Source organism: Penaeus vannamei, chromosome 32 (genome assembly GCF_042767895.1).
Source record: "Penaeus vannamei isolate JL-2024 chromosome 32, ASM4276789v1, whole genome shotgun sequence".
NCBI classification, from domain to species: Eukaryota; Metazoa; Arthropoda; class Malacostraca; order Decapoda; family Penaeidae; genus Penaeus; species Penaeus vannamei.
In genome coordinates this window covers 27,779,015-27,794,105 of record NC_091580.1, presented here as the reverse complement: position 1 = coordinate 27,794,105, position 15,091 = coordinate 27,779,015, and the positions used below count along the sequence as shown (strand labels likewise).

The 15,091-nt window shown below is 39.6% G+C and overlaps 1 protein-coding gene and 1 long non-coding RNA gene across 2 annotated transcripts in view; one reads left to right on the top strand and one right to left on the bottom strand.

Moving 5' to 3' along the window:
• cac (calcium voltage-gated channel subunit cacophony) overlaps positions 1-13,267 on the top strand; it is a 276,253-nt gene extending 262,986 nt beyond the window's left edge. Inside the window, exons 42-44 of the mRNA XM_070144845.1 lie at positions 2,209-2,375; positions 3,005-3,111; positions 6,384-13,267. Of these exons, the coding sequence (XP_070000946.1) occupies positions 2,209-2,375; positions 3,005-3,111; positions 6,384-7,261 (1,152 nt within the window). The 3' untranslated portion in view covers positions 7,262-13,267. The remainder of the gene's footprint in view (positions 1-2,208; positions 2,376-3,004; positions 3,112-6,383) is intronic.
• Positions 11,850-15,091, bottom strand: part of LOC113812932 (uncharacterized) — a 7,220-nt gene continuing 3,978 nt past the window's right edge. Inside the window, exons 2-3 of the long non-coding RNA XR_011399907.1 lie at positions 12,160-12,272; positions 11,850-12,038 (exon numbers count right to left, since the gene is read on the bottom strand). This is a non-coding gene — a long non-coding RNA (uncharacterized lncRNA). The remainder of the gene's footprint in view (positions 12,039-12,159; positions 12,273-15,091) is intronic.

Genomic DNA, 15,091 nt, shown 5'->3' with positions numbered 1-15,091 from the left:
TTATTATTATTATTATTATTATTATCATCATCATCATCATCATTATTCTTTTCATTACCATCATTCTCTTCATTATTTTTATCAGTATCATTATTTTTATTATTGTTATCATTATTATTATCATCATCATCATCATCATCATCATCATCATCATCATCATCATCATCATCATCATCATCGTTATAATTATCACTATCATTATTATTATTATCATTGTTATCATTATTACCATTATCATCATAATCATTAGTATTGTTATCATTATTATTTTCATTAATGTCACTATTATTATCATCAGTATCATTATTATTATAATTACAACATCATCAACACTATACTCTTAACACCATGACTGTAACTTATGTGTTATAATCTTATTCTTTTTTTGTTTCTTGTTTCAACTCTGTGTATTAATTTAATCCAAAAAATGTATTTATTCTCCTTTCTCCTTCCTTGTTATTCTCCCTTCGTGTTCTTCTCCTTTCGTTCTTCTATTAGCGATGTTAACCTCTTTACTAACGTGATTTGTCTGTTTGTATTCCCTCTCTGCCTTATCTATTCACTCCCTTTCTTCCACACCGTGTTTATCCGTTATTAATCTGTTCCTCTTTATTCCGTAGTTGTTCTTTATCTGGTGGTCTTTTCGTCTGACCTGGGCTCAAGGTTTCCAAAATTGTTCTTATAGACACTGTTTTTCTGGTTTCTGTTATCCATCGTTGTTTATTAACCTCCTCTTCTTCCTTCTTTCTTTTCAGTTGTATGTATTAGGTTTTAATATTGTCTACTTTTACTGTACCATCATCTCCTTACATTTATCTACACACCAAAATGATTACATCTTCACAATTCTTTTTAATGTGTTTCTCTTTTTTTCCACTTTCACTCTTCTTAAGTCTCTTGTACGTTGCAGCTTAAGATACAATATATATTTTTTTTTCCAAAAGCAAAAGAAGAGAAGAAAAAAAACAAAGTAAAATCCCATTAATCCTTGTCTTTTTTCCTGTAGACGAAAAATATAAATCATCTTTATCTGTCCCAACATGTTATGTTTGTCACAGACGTCTTTCTCAGTGCCACCTCATGTCAAGAGAGAATTTTCTTTTAATACACAAAAGAAAAAAAAATGTACATACTGTCCTATGTCACGACTAGTGGTAGTTTTTTTGTCTATTGCCACGTGGTTATTGCAGCGTTTTTTTCCCCGTTTGTACTTTAATCCCCTTTTCAAATAAATAATTTGTTCACATTTGTTCAGTGTTCACGAAAGTACCGCCGCTGCCTTGCCACTTGGTATTGGATAAGTATTTGAATAAGTGCCACACGGTTTTTTATTTTTAAGGCAAAGCTGTATATTTCTTGCTTGTATGTCTAATACACCACCTGCTGCATTATTTCACTACTTTCTGATGTAATAATATTTCCGGTATTTGCTGTGTGCGAATTGGGGGGGGGGGGAATCTGGATGATCTGATTGGCTGAATTTCATCCTGTTGTGATCAGCTGATCTCTAAAAGAATATCTTATCCTTATCGTTATGATCAGCTGATCTTAAAAAGAATATTTTATGCTTATCGTTCTCGTATTTTCATCATTTTTCCGCGATTCAGCTACCTTCGGAAATTATTACATTAGAAAGGAGTAAATTATAATACTGAAAACGCTGTAATTTGTATTGGCATTTAGGAATCAGTCCGATTATAGTTTTCAAATCATTTAGCTTTCAGATCAACAAAATATTGTTAATTTACGGTCCCTTTTTTAACATAAACTCCTTCTTCTCCCCCTTTTAATTAAAGCATTTACTTATGGATAATATAGATTAAGAATGCAAATATTTATCCATAATACTTTTAAGAGATACCTTCCCGTTTCGCCACCAGCTGTTCGCAGGCTTCACAGCGCCATCACGAAACTCACTCTCTAAGTCGCCTCTCTGTCTGTTTTGGACGAGAGAAATCTGAATTTGGTGTTAAGTGCCCCCAAAGTCAGGCGCGTGCCCTAGCCGGGTCGCGCTGCCCAAGGGGTGACCAAAGGACAGTCTTCCCCTACCCCCCCTACCCTCCCTCCCCTTTGAGAGCGTCTCCCCCTCCCCCCTTCCCTCCTCTCCCCCCCTCCAACGCCCCCTCTCAACCCTGCGGTGTGATGCGTGACGCCTGCGAACAGCGAATGTGGTAGGATGACCTTTGCTGACCTGACCTCCTCCTGAAGGTGGGGCTGGAGCTGGCCGAGGTAGTGCAAGCGGCGTCCCGACGGGGCTCCCTGGCCTCGGACGACGGAGGGAGGCACCTGCGGCCGGATGAGTACCCCGTCAGTCGGTACCGCTCGCGCTCGCCGTCGCCCTCGCGTGGCTTCCAGTCGCCCACGCCCCCGCACAGGTCAGTCGACGTCGAGGCCCGCGCTGGCCTCCCCGGGGCGCCTCACACACACACGCACACTGACTGCACACATGAGGGTTTTGGTTTTCGATCTAAGCGTGCACACACTTCCAAACAGTTGGTTACACATCTCTATAATTAAGTTTGTATGATAATTCATGTATTCCTATTAAGATAAATAATTTATAAGACTAAGTAGATTGTAAGATTCACACCAGAGGATTAATCTGCCTCTAGTGTCTTAGTTTCTCTTAGTTTCAATAAGTTATGATTAAGCATTAGATTTTGATATTGACTCTAAAGGCTCTTAAACTTCGAAAACTACAAAGAATCACATTTTTTTCTAAATATAACACCGTCCTTGAGCCCCCATTGGCCCAAGCGCCCTCTGTGCTGACCGCCTGCCAACCGCCGCTGGAAGGGTCAGCTGAAGCCACTGTACAAGCCACTGTAGCGGAGTTTTAAAAGACTATTTTGCCGAGAGCTTAAGACTGCAGGGTACTTTAAGCACAGTAGACGTAAGTTTGAGGCGCGGCGACGACCCCAGCCCGACCTCCCCCTCTCGCTTTGACCCAACATAACCTGACGTCATGTACCCCCAGACGGCTAAGATCTCCGACGCCCAACAGGAGGAGCCCGTCGCCCCGAAGGCCAGGCCAGCCTCACGACGTAGGCTTCAGCGACGCCGTCAGCGACTTGGTGGACATCGTCAAGTACGACCACGGCCACAAGCGAGGTAGGCTCCGAGGTAGGTCATGTGGGCAGCCAGGCGAGGTCATCATCAGGGCGCTGGAGGTACGTATCTACTGCGGGCAGGATTCCCCCGTCGCCGGGCACCAGAACTTTCACCCTGTGTGTGTGTGTGTGTGTGTGTGTGTGTGTGTGTGTGTGTGTGTGTGTGTGTGTGTGCGTGTGTGTGTGTGTGTGTCTGCGAGTGTGTGTAAGAGAGAGAGAGAGAAAGAGGGAACTATAATGTTAGAGATATCAGGAGAAAAAGACAGAAAATAGCTAAGAACCTTTCTTAAAATCACGTAATGATGACAAAGACTATTTGTTGTGATAAAAGAGAGGGGGTAGGAGTGAGAGAGAGAGAAAGTGAGGTGGAGACAGGGATAGAGAGGAAGTGGAGAGAAAGAGAGAGAGAGACGGTTAATTATTAAAAAGTAAGCAATATTTTCAAATGATGGTGTTTGTGAATGGTGAAAAAATGGTGTCTCGGCGACGGAGAAACAAAATCGGAATAGCTATAAGTATGGTGACGTTTACCACTTTTTTACACCTGATATTCAATTGATTATCTTTCTTGTCACTTAGAGAGAATGAAAAGCAATCTGCTTAGTCCATGCAACATATAATTACACACTTGAAATACATTATTAGAAATACTATCAAAGCCAATAGATCCAGAACATGGCTTTTGACGACCTAGAAGAGAGAAAATAACCATACCTTCCGTTTTTAAGAACATTATTTACCTGTATGAGCAACAGTGGTGCCAACGTCAGACATAGTTACCAGCTTTTCCCGGTGTACACCTGGGGACTCCTGACCTTCCATGCCTTGGGGCCCTCGTGATCCGCTGAAGGAATCCACTCGGGTCACTCTTTCTAAGTGAAAAAAAAGATGAGAAGATACGCTAAAACATCATAAAAAAGGAAATAAACAAATAAATAAAATAGTAAATCATACAACGGTAGGAGAAAAGAAAGTCATTCAGTATTACCACAACAAATTCTCCATTTAGACATAATGATACAAATCTCTCATACATATTAAAAAGTACTACATATTTCATACGAATGTGTTCTTCATATAGAAAAGAATATTCACATTAGAGAGCGACTCATACATATTAAGAAAAAAGACATATACTTCATACGAATCTGTTCTTCATATGGAAAAAATATTCACGTCAGAGCTCTATTTTCCCAGTGGAAAGAGGATCCCTGTGCCCGACTGAGGCATAGGAAGGCCCGCCATGCCCAAGGGTAGTACTCATGCCCGCAGTAGCTAGGGGATACGGTCTAAGACAAGTCACGACGTGTCAAGGAGTCCACGAGCTTAAAAATTGTTCATTATTCCTCATCGGTGTTGTGCCTGCACCCATATTTATTTATTTTATATATCTATACCTTTTTTTGGATATTGTAAAGGTCTCTGCTTGATCGAAAAAGGTGTCATTTGTTTTCACGATTGAGTTCCAGATTGTGATTAGCTAGTGAGGAATACTGACGTAGTTTTTTTTTCTTCTCTTTCCTCTTCGTCGTAAAAAAATGACTGCGATTCATTGTTTCGCAGTCCAAAAAATAAATAAATAAAAAAACAGATTCTTTTCCTTTTCTTTCTTTTTCTAATCAGCTAGACTCCTTGACACGTCACCCATCAGGTTTTTCGGGGAAAATTGAAGTGTATTTTCGGATGGTCCATATTCAAATCACGTTTTTTTTTTTCCTTTTCTTTTTTTTAAATCTTCCTACTACGAAATGTGATTTATTCCTATCGTAGCTTTAAAGAATAGGACACATCCTCCTGTTGATATGCTTCGACCCCCTTGAACCATGAGGAAACCCTGTATGTGTCGATGTGTTTGTGCTAATGGAAAGGTTAGTGACATTTTGAATTCCGTTTTTAATTTTTGTTTAAAGATACCTCTATCCTCTCCTTCCCTTTTGACCTCCTTTTATTTCTTATTTTCTTGTATTCTTTTCTTTATGGCATGATGTTTGTTCTTCTCCTGCTTCGAATTAGCATCTGATGGGTAATAATTATGATAATTGGCTTATTAACAAGGCTGTTGCTGCTAAGAGCGGTGGTTTCATTATCGAAGATTTTTTATTCTTAATTACTGTCTTGGTAAAGAAAGAAACATTATTATTTTCTAGTTAATTGTTCTACTTTCTTTTCTTTCTCTTCTCAATCTCTTTTTTTTTACTATTTTTCTTCATCTTCTGCTTAGCCTTCTTCCTATTGTCTTTTTTATCATTATCGTTTTCCTCTTGGTACTTGTTATCCAATTTCATCATGCCTTTTTTCCTTTTTCCTTTTTCTCCTTTCTCTCTTTATCTAACTCTGCTTCTCCTATGACTATGCCTAGGCATGCTATCCACTTTAATTAAACCATATGCAAAAACAGCCCATATACCATGTAGATAAATCTTCCTATAAATATCTAATTACTATTTACCATATGCACTCTTCATGATAAATAACATGCAGTTACATATACTGCATGATTATCACCGTGAATATATTTCAACTATTTATAAAAGAAAAAATATATATACATGATTCAGTGCAGCTTTTTTTTCTCTTTCATGCAAATAAAAGCTTTCCAAAAACGTCAGATGTTGATCATGCAATCCTCTGAACAGTCATGGTATCCTATTATGACTTTTAGACACCTGTAGTGTAGAATTCTTTGATAGTGTCTTTTTTCACCATAGTAATGGCTGTAGTGCAAGTGCTTCCTTTGTCATTGGTGTTGCAGTAATGATTATCAATATTATTCCTATGATAGCAAACTTATGCTGTTTAATTTCGTCATTTGATATTGTTCGAATCATTATTATCATGAAAATTTTGATTGTTATATTCACTGTTGGTATTATTTTTTACTGTTAGTGGATACTAATTTTATTATTAATATTATCAGTTTATTTTCACAGTCATTATTGCCATTGTTTTATTACAACTATTATCAGTATTTCCATTAACAAATTCATTACTGTTCTTCTAGTTGTCCAGTATCTATTTATTTATGTCTTTTCATTTCTGCACTTTACTTTCTGACACTTTCTAGGCTTTGTTCCTCGTTTCTCGTTGTTCAGTGTTCAGGGCACGACACAGACCCGCGTCATACCCGGTCACCTTTCTGAAAGGGTCTTCAGATTAAGTCGTCAGATGATGGCAGTCTCAGAGTTCCTAAAACCCGAGTTTCTTGATGACGCGAGTCTGTGTCGTGTGGAAGGAGGCGTGGCTGCCGCTGCCTAACGCCGCCCTATCTTGCAGGCAAAATGCACGACGACTTCGGCATGATGTCTCCGGTGCGGGGTCGGAGCCCCAGCCGCCGCCGCGAGCCGTTCCCGGCCCGGCCCTGGGGCGTGAGGGACATCCGCTCCGAGTCCAACAGTCCGGACCGCCACTACATCCCGACGCGGCTGGACGCGCGCTCGCGCAGCCCGTCGCCGCACTCGGGGCTGGCCGGCGCAGCAGCGCGTCGCGGCCGCACGCTGGAGTACTACGGCACGGCCTCGCTGGACCGGCGCTCGCGCAGCCCGTCGCCGCACCGGCGGGCGGGCTCCAGCTACCCGACCATACCGCAGCGGCGGGGCGGCGGCCGTCGGCTGCCCGCCACGCCCAACAAACCCTCTACACTCCACCTGGGCCCCCAGCCCCAGGGCGCGGGCCACGCGGGACCCAGCCACCACACTCTCCCAGGGGCGAAATCCCCCACTAGATCTCAACCCATTAATTTCCCCAAGCTGAACGCCTCGCCTACGCATGTGCCCAAGTTAGAAATGCCTCCGGTGTTCCGCGAGCGAAGGACTCCACCAGTGACAGAGGGGAGCGCTCGCCCCCGAGGGCCCCCGCAAGGGATCATTCCCCAAGGTGCACTCCGGCGGCCGCCCATGGCGCCCATTAGAGACCAATACCCGTATGAGCGGCGGCCAGAAGAGCCCCTTAGTTTCGAGCAGGCGGCTGCGTACGCGCGCGGCCCCCGGCGTCAGCTGCCCTCACCAGCAGTGCCTAACGGGTACAAGCCAGGGCGGGACCGCGCAGTGACGCGGCTGCCCGCCCCTGGGGTTGGGGGGGGAGGGGCGGGGCCCCAGCGGAAGGGGGCCCAGGGGGAGCGACATAGTGACAGTGATGAGGACGACTGGTGCTAGTGGATCCCACAGGGCGGCGTAGGCCCCCACCCCCCTAGGGCGGTGGTGGGGGCGGCACTGCCCTGACTAGCAGTGCCTGGGGGTAGAGTGCAGCACTGGACCTGGGCAGGGGAGTAAATAGGGCCACAAGACTAGTGTGGCTTTTCTTCATGTTTGTTTTGTACCATATCCCCTACAAGTGCTTTATTTAAAACATACAACAAATGTTCTATCAAATCTGTGATATTTTAATGTCACCACTACTGTAGCTCTCTTGTGTGAGGGTTGTATGAATATCAAAAAAAAACGAGCAGAATGAGATATGTCATTCCATTTTATCTGTCGGTTTAGTCATTGTTCGTTAGATGTAGTATGAGTACCACTTTGTTACCTTTTTCTTCTGGTTTTTGACGACTAGGCAGTTAGTCAGTAGTGTTTACGATTTGCTACGGAGACAGAGGTTCTCCAGGTCAATCTCACGCGACAAGAACAACCATTTGCCTGCCAAAGCTCGAGTGTTTGTGCTGCCGAGCAGCCTCAGTGCGTGGGCGGACTGCGATGCTGGAGTCTCTCGCTGCTGTCCTTTCACATTCCTCCTTGCCTTGCAGGTTTTGTTGTACTCGTTAGTCTTAAATTGTGTGGACGGCGGTACCTTTTGTATCTCTCGTCCACAACCAAAGTGTGTGTCCATCAGTGTGGAGTGGGGATAGCAAGGCCCCTCCCCTCTCTCCTGCTCCATTTTGCACCAAAGTAATCATTAAAAATGGATTCAACTTTGCATCACAATTAGCGGACAAAAAAAAATGTATGTGGTAACACAAAAATTGGAATTGTTTGTCAAGAAATTATCGGTGATTTATCATTGAAAAATATATAGTGGTCACTCTTTGTCAAACTGGAAAAAAAATAACAGAGAAAAACAGCATTGGCTTTAACAGTGTACGAGTCCTGTGTTAAACCTAGCGTGGTGAAGCGTCCACTCTTTCTTGTATATTACTCTTGATGCCCCTTTGAAGAAACGTTGGGAAGACAGTGACCCAAGAAACGCCTCCAGTTAAAGTAAATTCCTAAAATCTTAGGATGTTTTAATGACTGTGAATTTTAGGGACTTTGGTTTTACACTAACGAGAAGAGCTTGGTTTACTGGGGAATGTTATTATTTAGGGGATCCTTGTGGTCTTTGGATTTAACGTTTTGACCTTTTGTATTAAAAGTCCTGCCTTATATGGATTGGCCCTCACCTTGGGGGAGTGTTCAGCTTGGCACTCTAGGCGCAGCTGTGGGGGTTTTTGGGCACCCATGGAGGCACGAAGCACCTGAGGGCGGGATTTCGGGACACGCAGAGCTTATGAAAAGAACCCAGGGACATTAGGGACACCCAGGACTAAGGGCATCTCGGGATATAAGGGAACCCAGATATTTTAAAGAGCACCCTTGTGTTTTTTGCTTTTTTTGAGAGAGAGAGAGAAAGAAAAAAAAATAATAATGTATCTACAGAAGATAAGATGATAAAAAAAAAAAAAAAAATTGAGCCATTCAGGGAATTTCAAGCACCTGCATAATGTAAGGATCCTCCGTGATTCAGTGTTAACCAGGGAACACGAGGCACCTTCAGTAGAGGGTCTCCTTCACCTTCAAGACTCGAGCGGTCTTGACATGGCACGCGGGGAGGCTGAGGACACCACATGAGGGAGGTTACGGGTTACTATGTAATCTTGTCAGTGATAATGTGATCATGACTCCTAAGATTTTATTGCGGCTGTTACGTTATCTTGGGGTCCCTATGTAGTCCTTTGATTGCTATGCAGTCTTAGGGATTCCAAGTACCAAATGGTAAGCCCTATTCACAGGGTAAATGGTTTTCGAGTTTCTTATTTCTTGCATGAACCAACAGAGCACAATATTACCTGTTGCATTCATTATGATGATGCGGTCTGATTTGTGAAGCATAGCATAAAAAAAAATATATATATATATGTATATGTGTGTGGTCAAGATGTGGTCATATAGGTTGATTTTGTCATTTGATTCATCTGAAGCTTAGTTCAGACGATTACTTGCCTTTCACCGTTTGGCTTCGGAGGTGATTCATTCATGTAAATGTTCATGTAAATAGTATGCATAAAGAAAAGCAAAGTTAACACAAGAAAGAGCTAATAAAAATAAAGTGTAAAGGGGAAAATAAGAGACATAAAATCCATAGGAGTCCTCAAATGCTCTCAAAAGTAGGTCAAGTTCAACCGTAATTCGCCTTCGAGATTTTGGGAAGCTTAAAAGGAATCTTAAATTATTGATAATAATAAAGAAAGAAAAAAAGAATAACGTAAAACCAAATCATAATTTTGTGTCTGGAGTCTCAAGCGTCCGTGTGGGTCCCAATCACCCTTATACTGCAAATCCATAAGTGCTTTTTTGTATAAAATAGTGTTACTTCCAGTAGTGTTTCGCAGTATCCATCCTGTTACCAAGAACCAAGTTGAGATATTTGCTGATACATAACCTTTCTGGTGTTGATATCCCAGTTGTATCTAACAGAATCGAGGTCCAATGATGCATGTCTGATAAATTCTCTTAGTACCAGTACGTGCCGAATTTGTTTGATCTCTTTCTTTGTCTCCTTCTTCTCCCGTCTTTCGATTCTTTGATTCAGAACGTTGAGTTTCACATATCCTCATTTCTCAAATTACTCTCAAGCTTCAGATCCCGGTACTATTATTACTGATGATGGTAGAGTGCCCAGTCTTTCAGTAGGTCCTAAACTCGTAGATGAAATCAGAGACATCTAACTGCACTTCTCTGTGTCGGGGGTATCAAACAATGGATGAAAGTGATTCACTAAATATACTTCACGGAATCTGATGTAAACGTTTTGAACTATTTATCGCAAGCTGAAGACTGAACTTTTGCGGTGAACCAATTTGAACGTTGTAAATTCCACTCCGCGTCGTCTTTCGTATCTGAGACTACGATATTCTACCAAATGTGGTATTAAACATTAATTAAGACGAGAATATTGCGCTCTAAGCCAAGATTTTCAACCCTCATCTCATCTTGTCATTAAAATCTATTATTGCCCAAAACGCCAATATAAAAGTGTTCCATATTGTATATTCTTCAGCTGAAATGCACAGAGAACCTCTATATCTTTAACTAAATCTCTACCACTTTCATAATGCTTAATGTTTCATTATCTACTCATTGTATAGAAACTTCACATTACAACCTGTTGAAAGAAAACCCAGTTGCAATTTGAGATATATATGAATATATATACATACATTTATATATAAGAATATATATATGTGAATTATAATAGCCTATGATTGATCTAAACTTCAAATATTTATGAAATCTGATGTCATGTCGCCATCGTAGAATTGATGGCATAACCTTTTTGGTCTACAGATTCCGTAGGCTTTTACCTGCAATTGTGTAGGCCTATGGCGGCCACCTCCACAGGCCGGCCAACACCACCGCATCGTCACCGCAAACGCCACGCGGTTAAAACACTGTCCAGCCCGCAGCCCAACCATTTTCCAGTGGATGAAAATGATGTACATGTTGAATAGAATCTTTTGCGCGAATTCTTGGGGTGCCCTTTGCATATATACACTCCTTAGCTGCTTCTCGGATACCTTTGGTAAATACACTTAGCGTTAGTCCTTCGCCCTCCCAGTTCCAACCTCTTTAAACCGAACAGTGGTCTGAATCGCCTCTCTCCTTCTCTCGGAATGTGTTCTGGATACCCCTCAAAGAGCCACCAAGAATTTGGGCATGAGACCGACCTTATTATCCCCCTCCCTCCCCCTCCCCCCTTACTCTAGTGCATGATCAGTTTGAGATAACTTTGATACTGTTTAACTATTTAATCAGTTTTTAAGTCCCATAGCTATTGGTATTCATGAACGAAATAACTTTTAAAAAAATACAAGCAAAGGAAATCCTATGAGAGGTTGTGGGTAGGGTTCCAAGGGGTTTTATAACCAGTAGTCTGACTCAATTTAGCCTGAATCAGCGGAAGTTATCCCCCGCCCCCTCTCCCCTCCCCCTCCCCTCCCTAACAGAACACCCCCGAATAATCCCTGAAGATAGAGCGGCCCCTAAATACAGGCCTTGACTCTATAATGCAAAGAGCTATTTCGTGGTCTTTGTATCATCGTGTGTGCCTTCATTCTATTCGATTTTTTTCTCTTTGCCTGTCGTTGGAATAAGACGAGTTTTGCGGATTCTGAGCTCACGGTGGAGTTGCCATAAGGTTCAATTTCATGGAAAAAAGAAAAAAAATACGATTAAATCCTCCCTTCTTGCTCCCCCTTTGTAAAGTAAGATTGGATCCTTTCTTTGGGAATCATCCGCCGAGGTAGAAGCTCAAGTTTCGCAAAGCACGTCGTGAAATATGGCATAGGTCGCGAGATATCTATGGATCTATGGTTCTCTGAAATAAAAAATAAAATAAAAAATAAAAAATAAGAACCCTATGCAGATGTGACTTTTCTTTTTTCTTTTTCTTTTTTCTTTTTGTGTTTTTGTTTTTATTTTGCCTCAGCGCGACATGGAACAGCTGCGAGTGGCGTCCTCCGGTGGCTGCGTAGGAGTAAGGAAAAAAAAATTTCGTTATTCTCTTATATTTTCCATATATTCCATTGGTTCCTTCGTTCGTTATGTGGTCCATACAGCGTAGCATGTTTTCAGTAGTTGGTCCGTGTCACGTGCTGCGGTAAGGTGTACCATATGCACAGGGTTCATTATAGATATGTCAATGCCCTTTGCTAAACGGGCTGTTGGGTGTGCACTGAAACTGCCGTGTGAAGTGTCAGTGTTTTATTCGAATTTGAATAAAAAAATATATATAAAAAAAATATATGGCATGAATGATTTGTCAGTAAGTATGCTGTATAAAGATTCAGAATGTAACCTACCTGCCAAATTGAGACTTTTTTGGTGTTTCTGGTCATTCCCTCTCGTAAATACCAATCAACCATTCCTAAATTATGATGAAGCTGTTTCCAATAGACTGTTCACTCGTTGTTGACTGTAGGTGGTATAAAGGTGGTGGAAGGTTTTTATTAGACATTTTATTCATTTGATTTGTTATGGGCATGGACGTGGGTTCTTACCAAAATGAGAGATGCTGTGTCTTTTTAAAACATTGATTGTTCTGTGTTTTTTAAGGAACTGAAATTATGGCTGTATTGCTTCAAACATGACTTGCATAGTGTTCGTACTTACAGGAAAAAGCAAGTAATAACTCGAAAACGTAAGAGAGAACTTTGCCCGGCAGCAAACCCACCAATCACAACAGGGGAATGGAGAAAGTCCTGCGTTCTGATTGGCTCTCGCTGCCATGGAAAACGTCCACACTTGCATTTCCGACAAAAATCTTTCTCGTTGCTTTTTCATGAATTTCCGAACCTCCCTTTTTGGAAATTCGGTGGTGACGTCAAGGAATGTGTGTAATATTGGATGACTCTGTTGTAATCGCTCACTTGATTGTGTATAGCACGGAACCCGTAGCTGTTTTTGAAGAGACTTTTATACAAATAATTCGTTTTCCTACAATAAATGAAACAAAGTGAGATGTAGTGCTAGAGAAAAAAAAATAATAAAACCTCAACATGTCTGCCTTTATTTGGGACTTGTTGTAAAGCATCAGTTTCTGGGGTACCAAAGAGAGCCCAACTTTTCACTTTACAGCCAGTTCAGAAATGATAGACGAATAGATAGTTGACATAAAGAAAGAAAGAAAAAATATATATAAACAATCTTTTTGGGTATACCCCGGAAACTGATGACTTGCCATATTATCTGGTAGTTTTCAAGACTAGTGAATTTCTAAGGCAGATAATATAAAATGCGTAAGGAGACCCACGATCACTGCAATTAAATACATCAATCCTTTTCCACAATACTAACTCTCTTCTAGCCAATGCTCTCGCTAAATGTTTTCATACTGAATGCGTGGACAGGTCTGTACAGGATTATATTGTCTCGAATAAACATTTTATCAATATGCATTGTTTAAAAGTTGATTTTGTTTCCATTCTGTACCCTGATTGATTATAATTGATAATATACACTATCTAAATGATTGTTAATACACACTACCAAAATATTTGCCAAGATACATTATCAACATATTTCCGAATATACAGTATCTAGATGGTTACTAATATGCACATCAAGATATTTGCTAATATACACTATCAAAATTATTGCTAATATACACCATCTGAATCAAGAAGTATTTGATATTGTTATTAGAATATATAATTAGATATTGTTAATTGAATATGCAAGTAAATATTCAGAACAAAGTCTTAGATGATGATGGAAAAGCACCCAGATATGTGATATCTTACAGATTTTGATGCATATATTACATATTAACTTCAAATCATTCTTAGCAAATATATATGCAAATGTGGTGATGAGATGAAAATACAGAAAAAGATATTCTAATGACAATGATATTATAGATATCTCTTATCTGTTGGGTGCTTAAAGTTAAGAGAACAGAAATCACCATAACATCTACTTAAAGAGATATTCAATCACGATAGACATAATATTCTTCATTAAAACTAACATTTCACCTTAAGAGTATAATAATAATTTAAAAAAATCTGCGCCTGATACTTAAAAATAGGATTCGAGGATCAAAATAATGGATTTAAAATTGATATGGATCCCAAGCAGTATTTTCCTGAAGCTAAAGAGAAACAAATAGATAAAATAACAATGGAAATGATATTGATATAAACAACATTGATAATAAAGATAATGAAAACGGTGATAGTAACAATAGTGGTTAATGATCATGATGATATCAATGATAATAATGGTGACAATGATAATTATGATGATTTTGATATTATCAGTATTAAATTTAATGATGGTAGAAATGATAATTATAATAATAACAGTTATTCTTATCATTATTGTAATCAACATTATTTTCATCATCATCAAGATTATCATTATTATTATTACTATCATTATCATTATTATTCGTGATGAGAATAACAATCATGATGTTAGTAACAAACATGATGTTGGAAATAAATTAAACAAAAAACAGGAAACCAATATGAAACAAATAAAATGAAATAAAAAATAAATAAATGAAACATAAGTAGAAATAATTCATTGATAGTGTCCAATTCATTCAAAGCAATGGAACCATTATTAATTACTCCTTCGAACCAGATACGAAATGAGTTTAAAACTTTATGAAGAATATTATACGCAAAAGAAAAAAATGGATACCTAATTCATACAAATATGGACGTAATTGTTAATATAATTAAAAGACGCGACTCAATTTATATCGTATAGAGTCGAACAACGAACAACTAAGGCTATTACAATGATAAAATGTATGATAGCAGCAATAATGAAGGGCAATAAAGTGTATTTAATTACTGAAGAGTTATGAGATCTGGCTTCATAGTTCCACTGTAGGAATGATGATTACGATAAAGGTTATGATGATGAGGATGATAAAAAATATAATGATGATGATTATGATAAAAGGTGATGATGATGATGATGAAAAAATATGATGATGACTTTGGTAATGATGATGATGAAAAATGTGATGATGATTATGATAAAGGTGATGAAAATTATAATGAAGATTATTTTGATAATGATAACGTAATGATGGAGATGATAATGAAGATCATAATTTAGATGATGATTACAAAGATGATGGAAATGATGATATAGACTATGAAAATCCCTCATGCACACACACACACATGTATATGTGAGTGTGTGTGCATTCATGTATGTATGTATATGTGTATATGTTTTGTAAGTGGTTTAAGTCAATATTTATATCCAGAAATG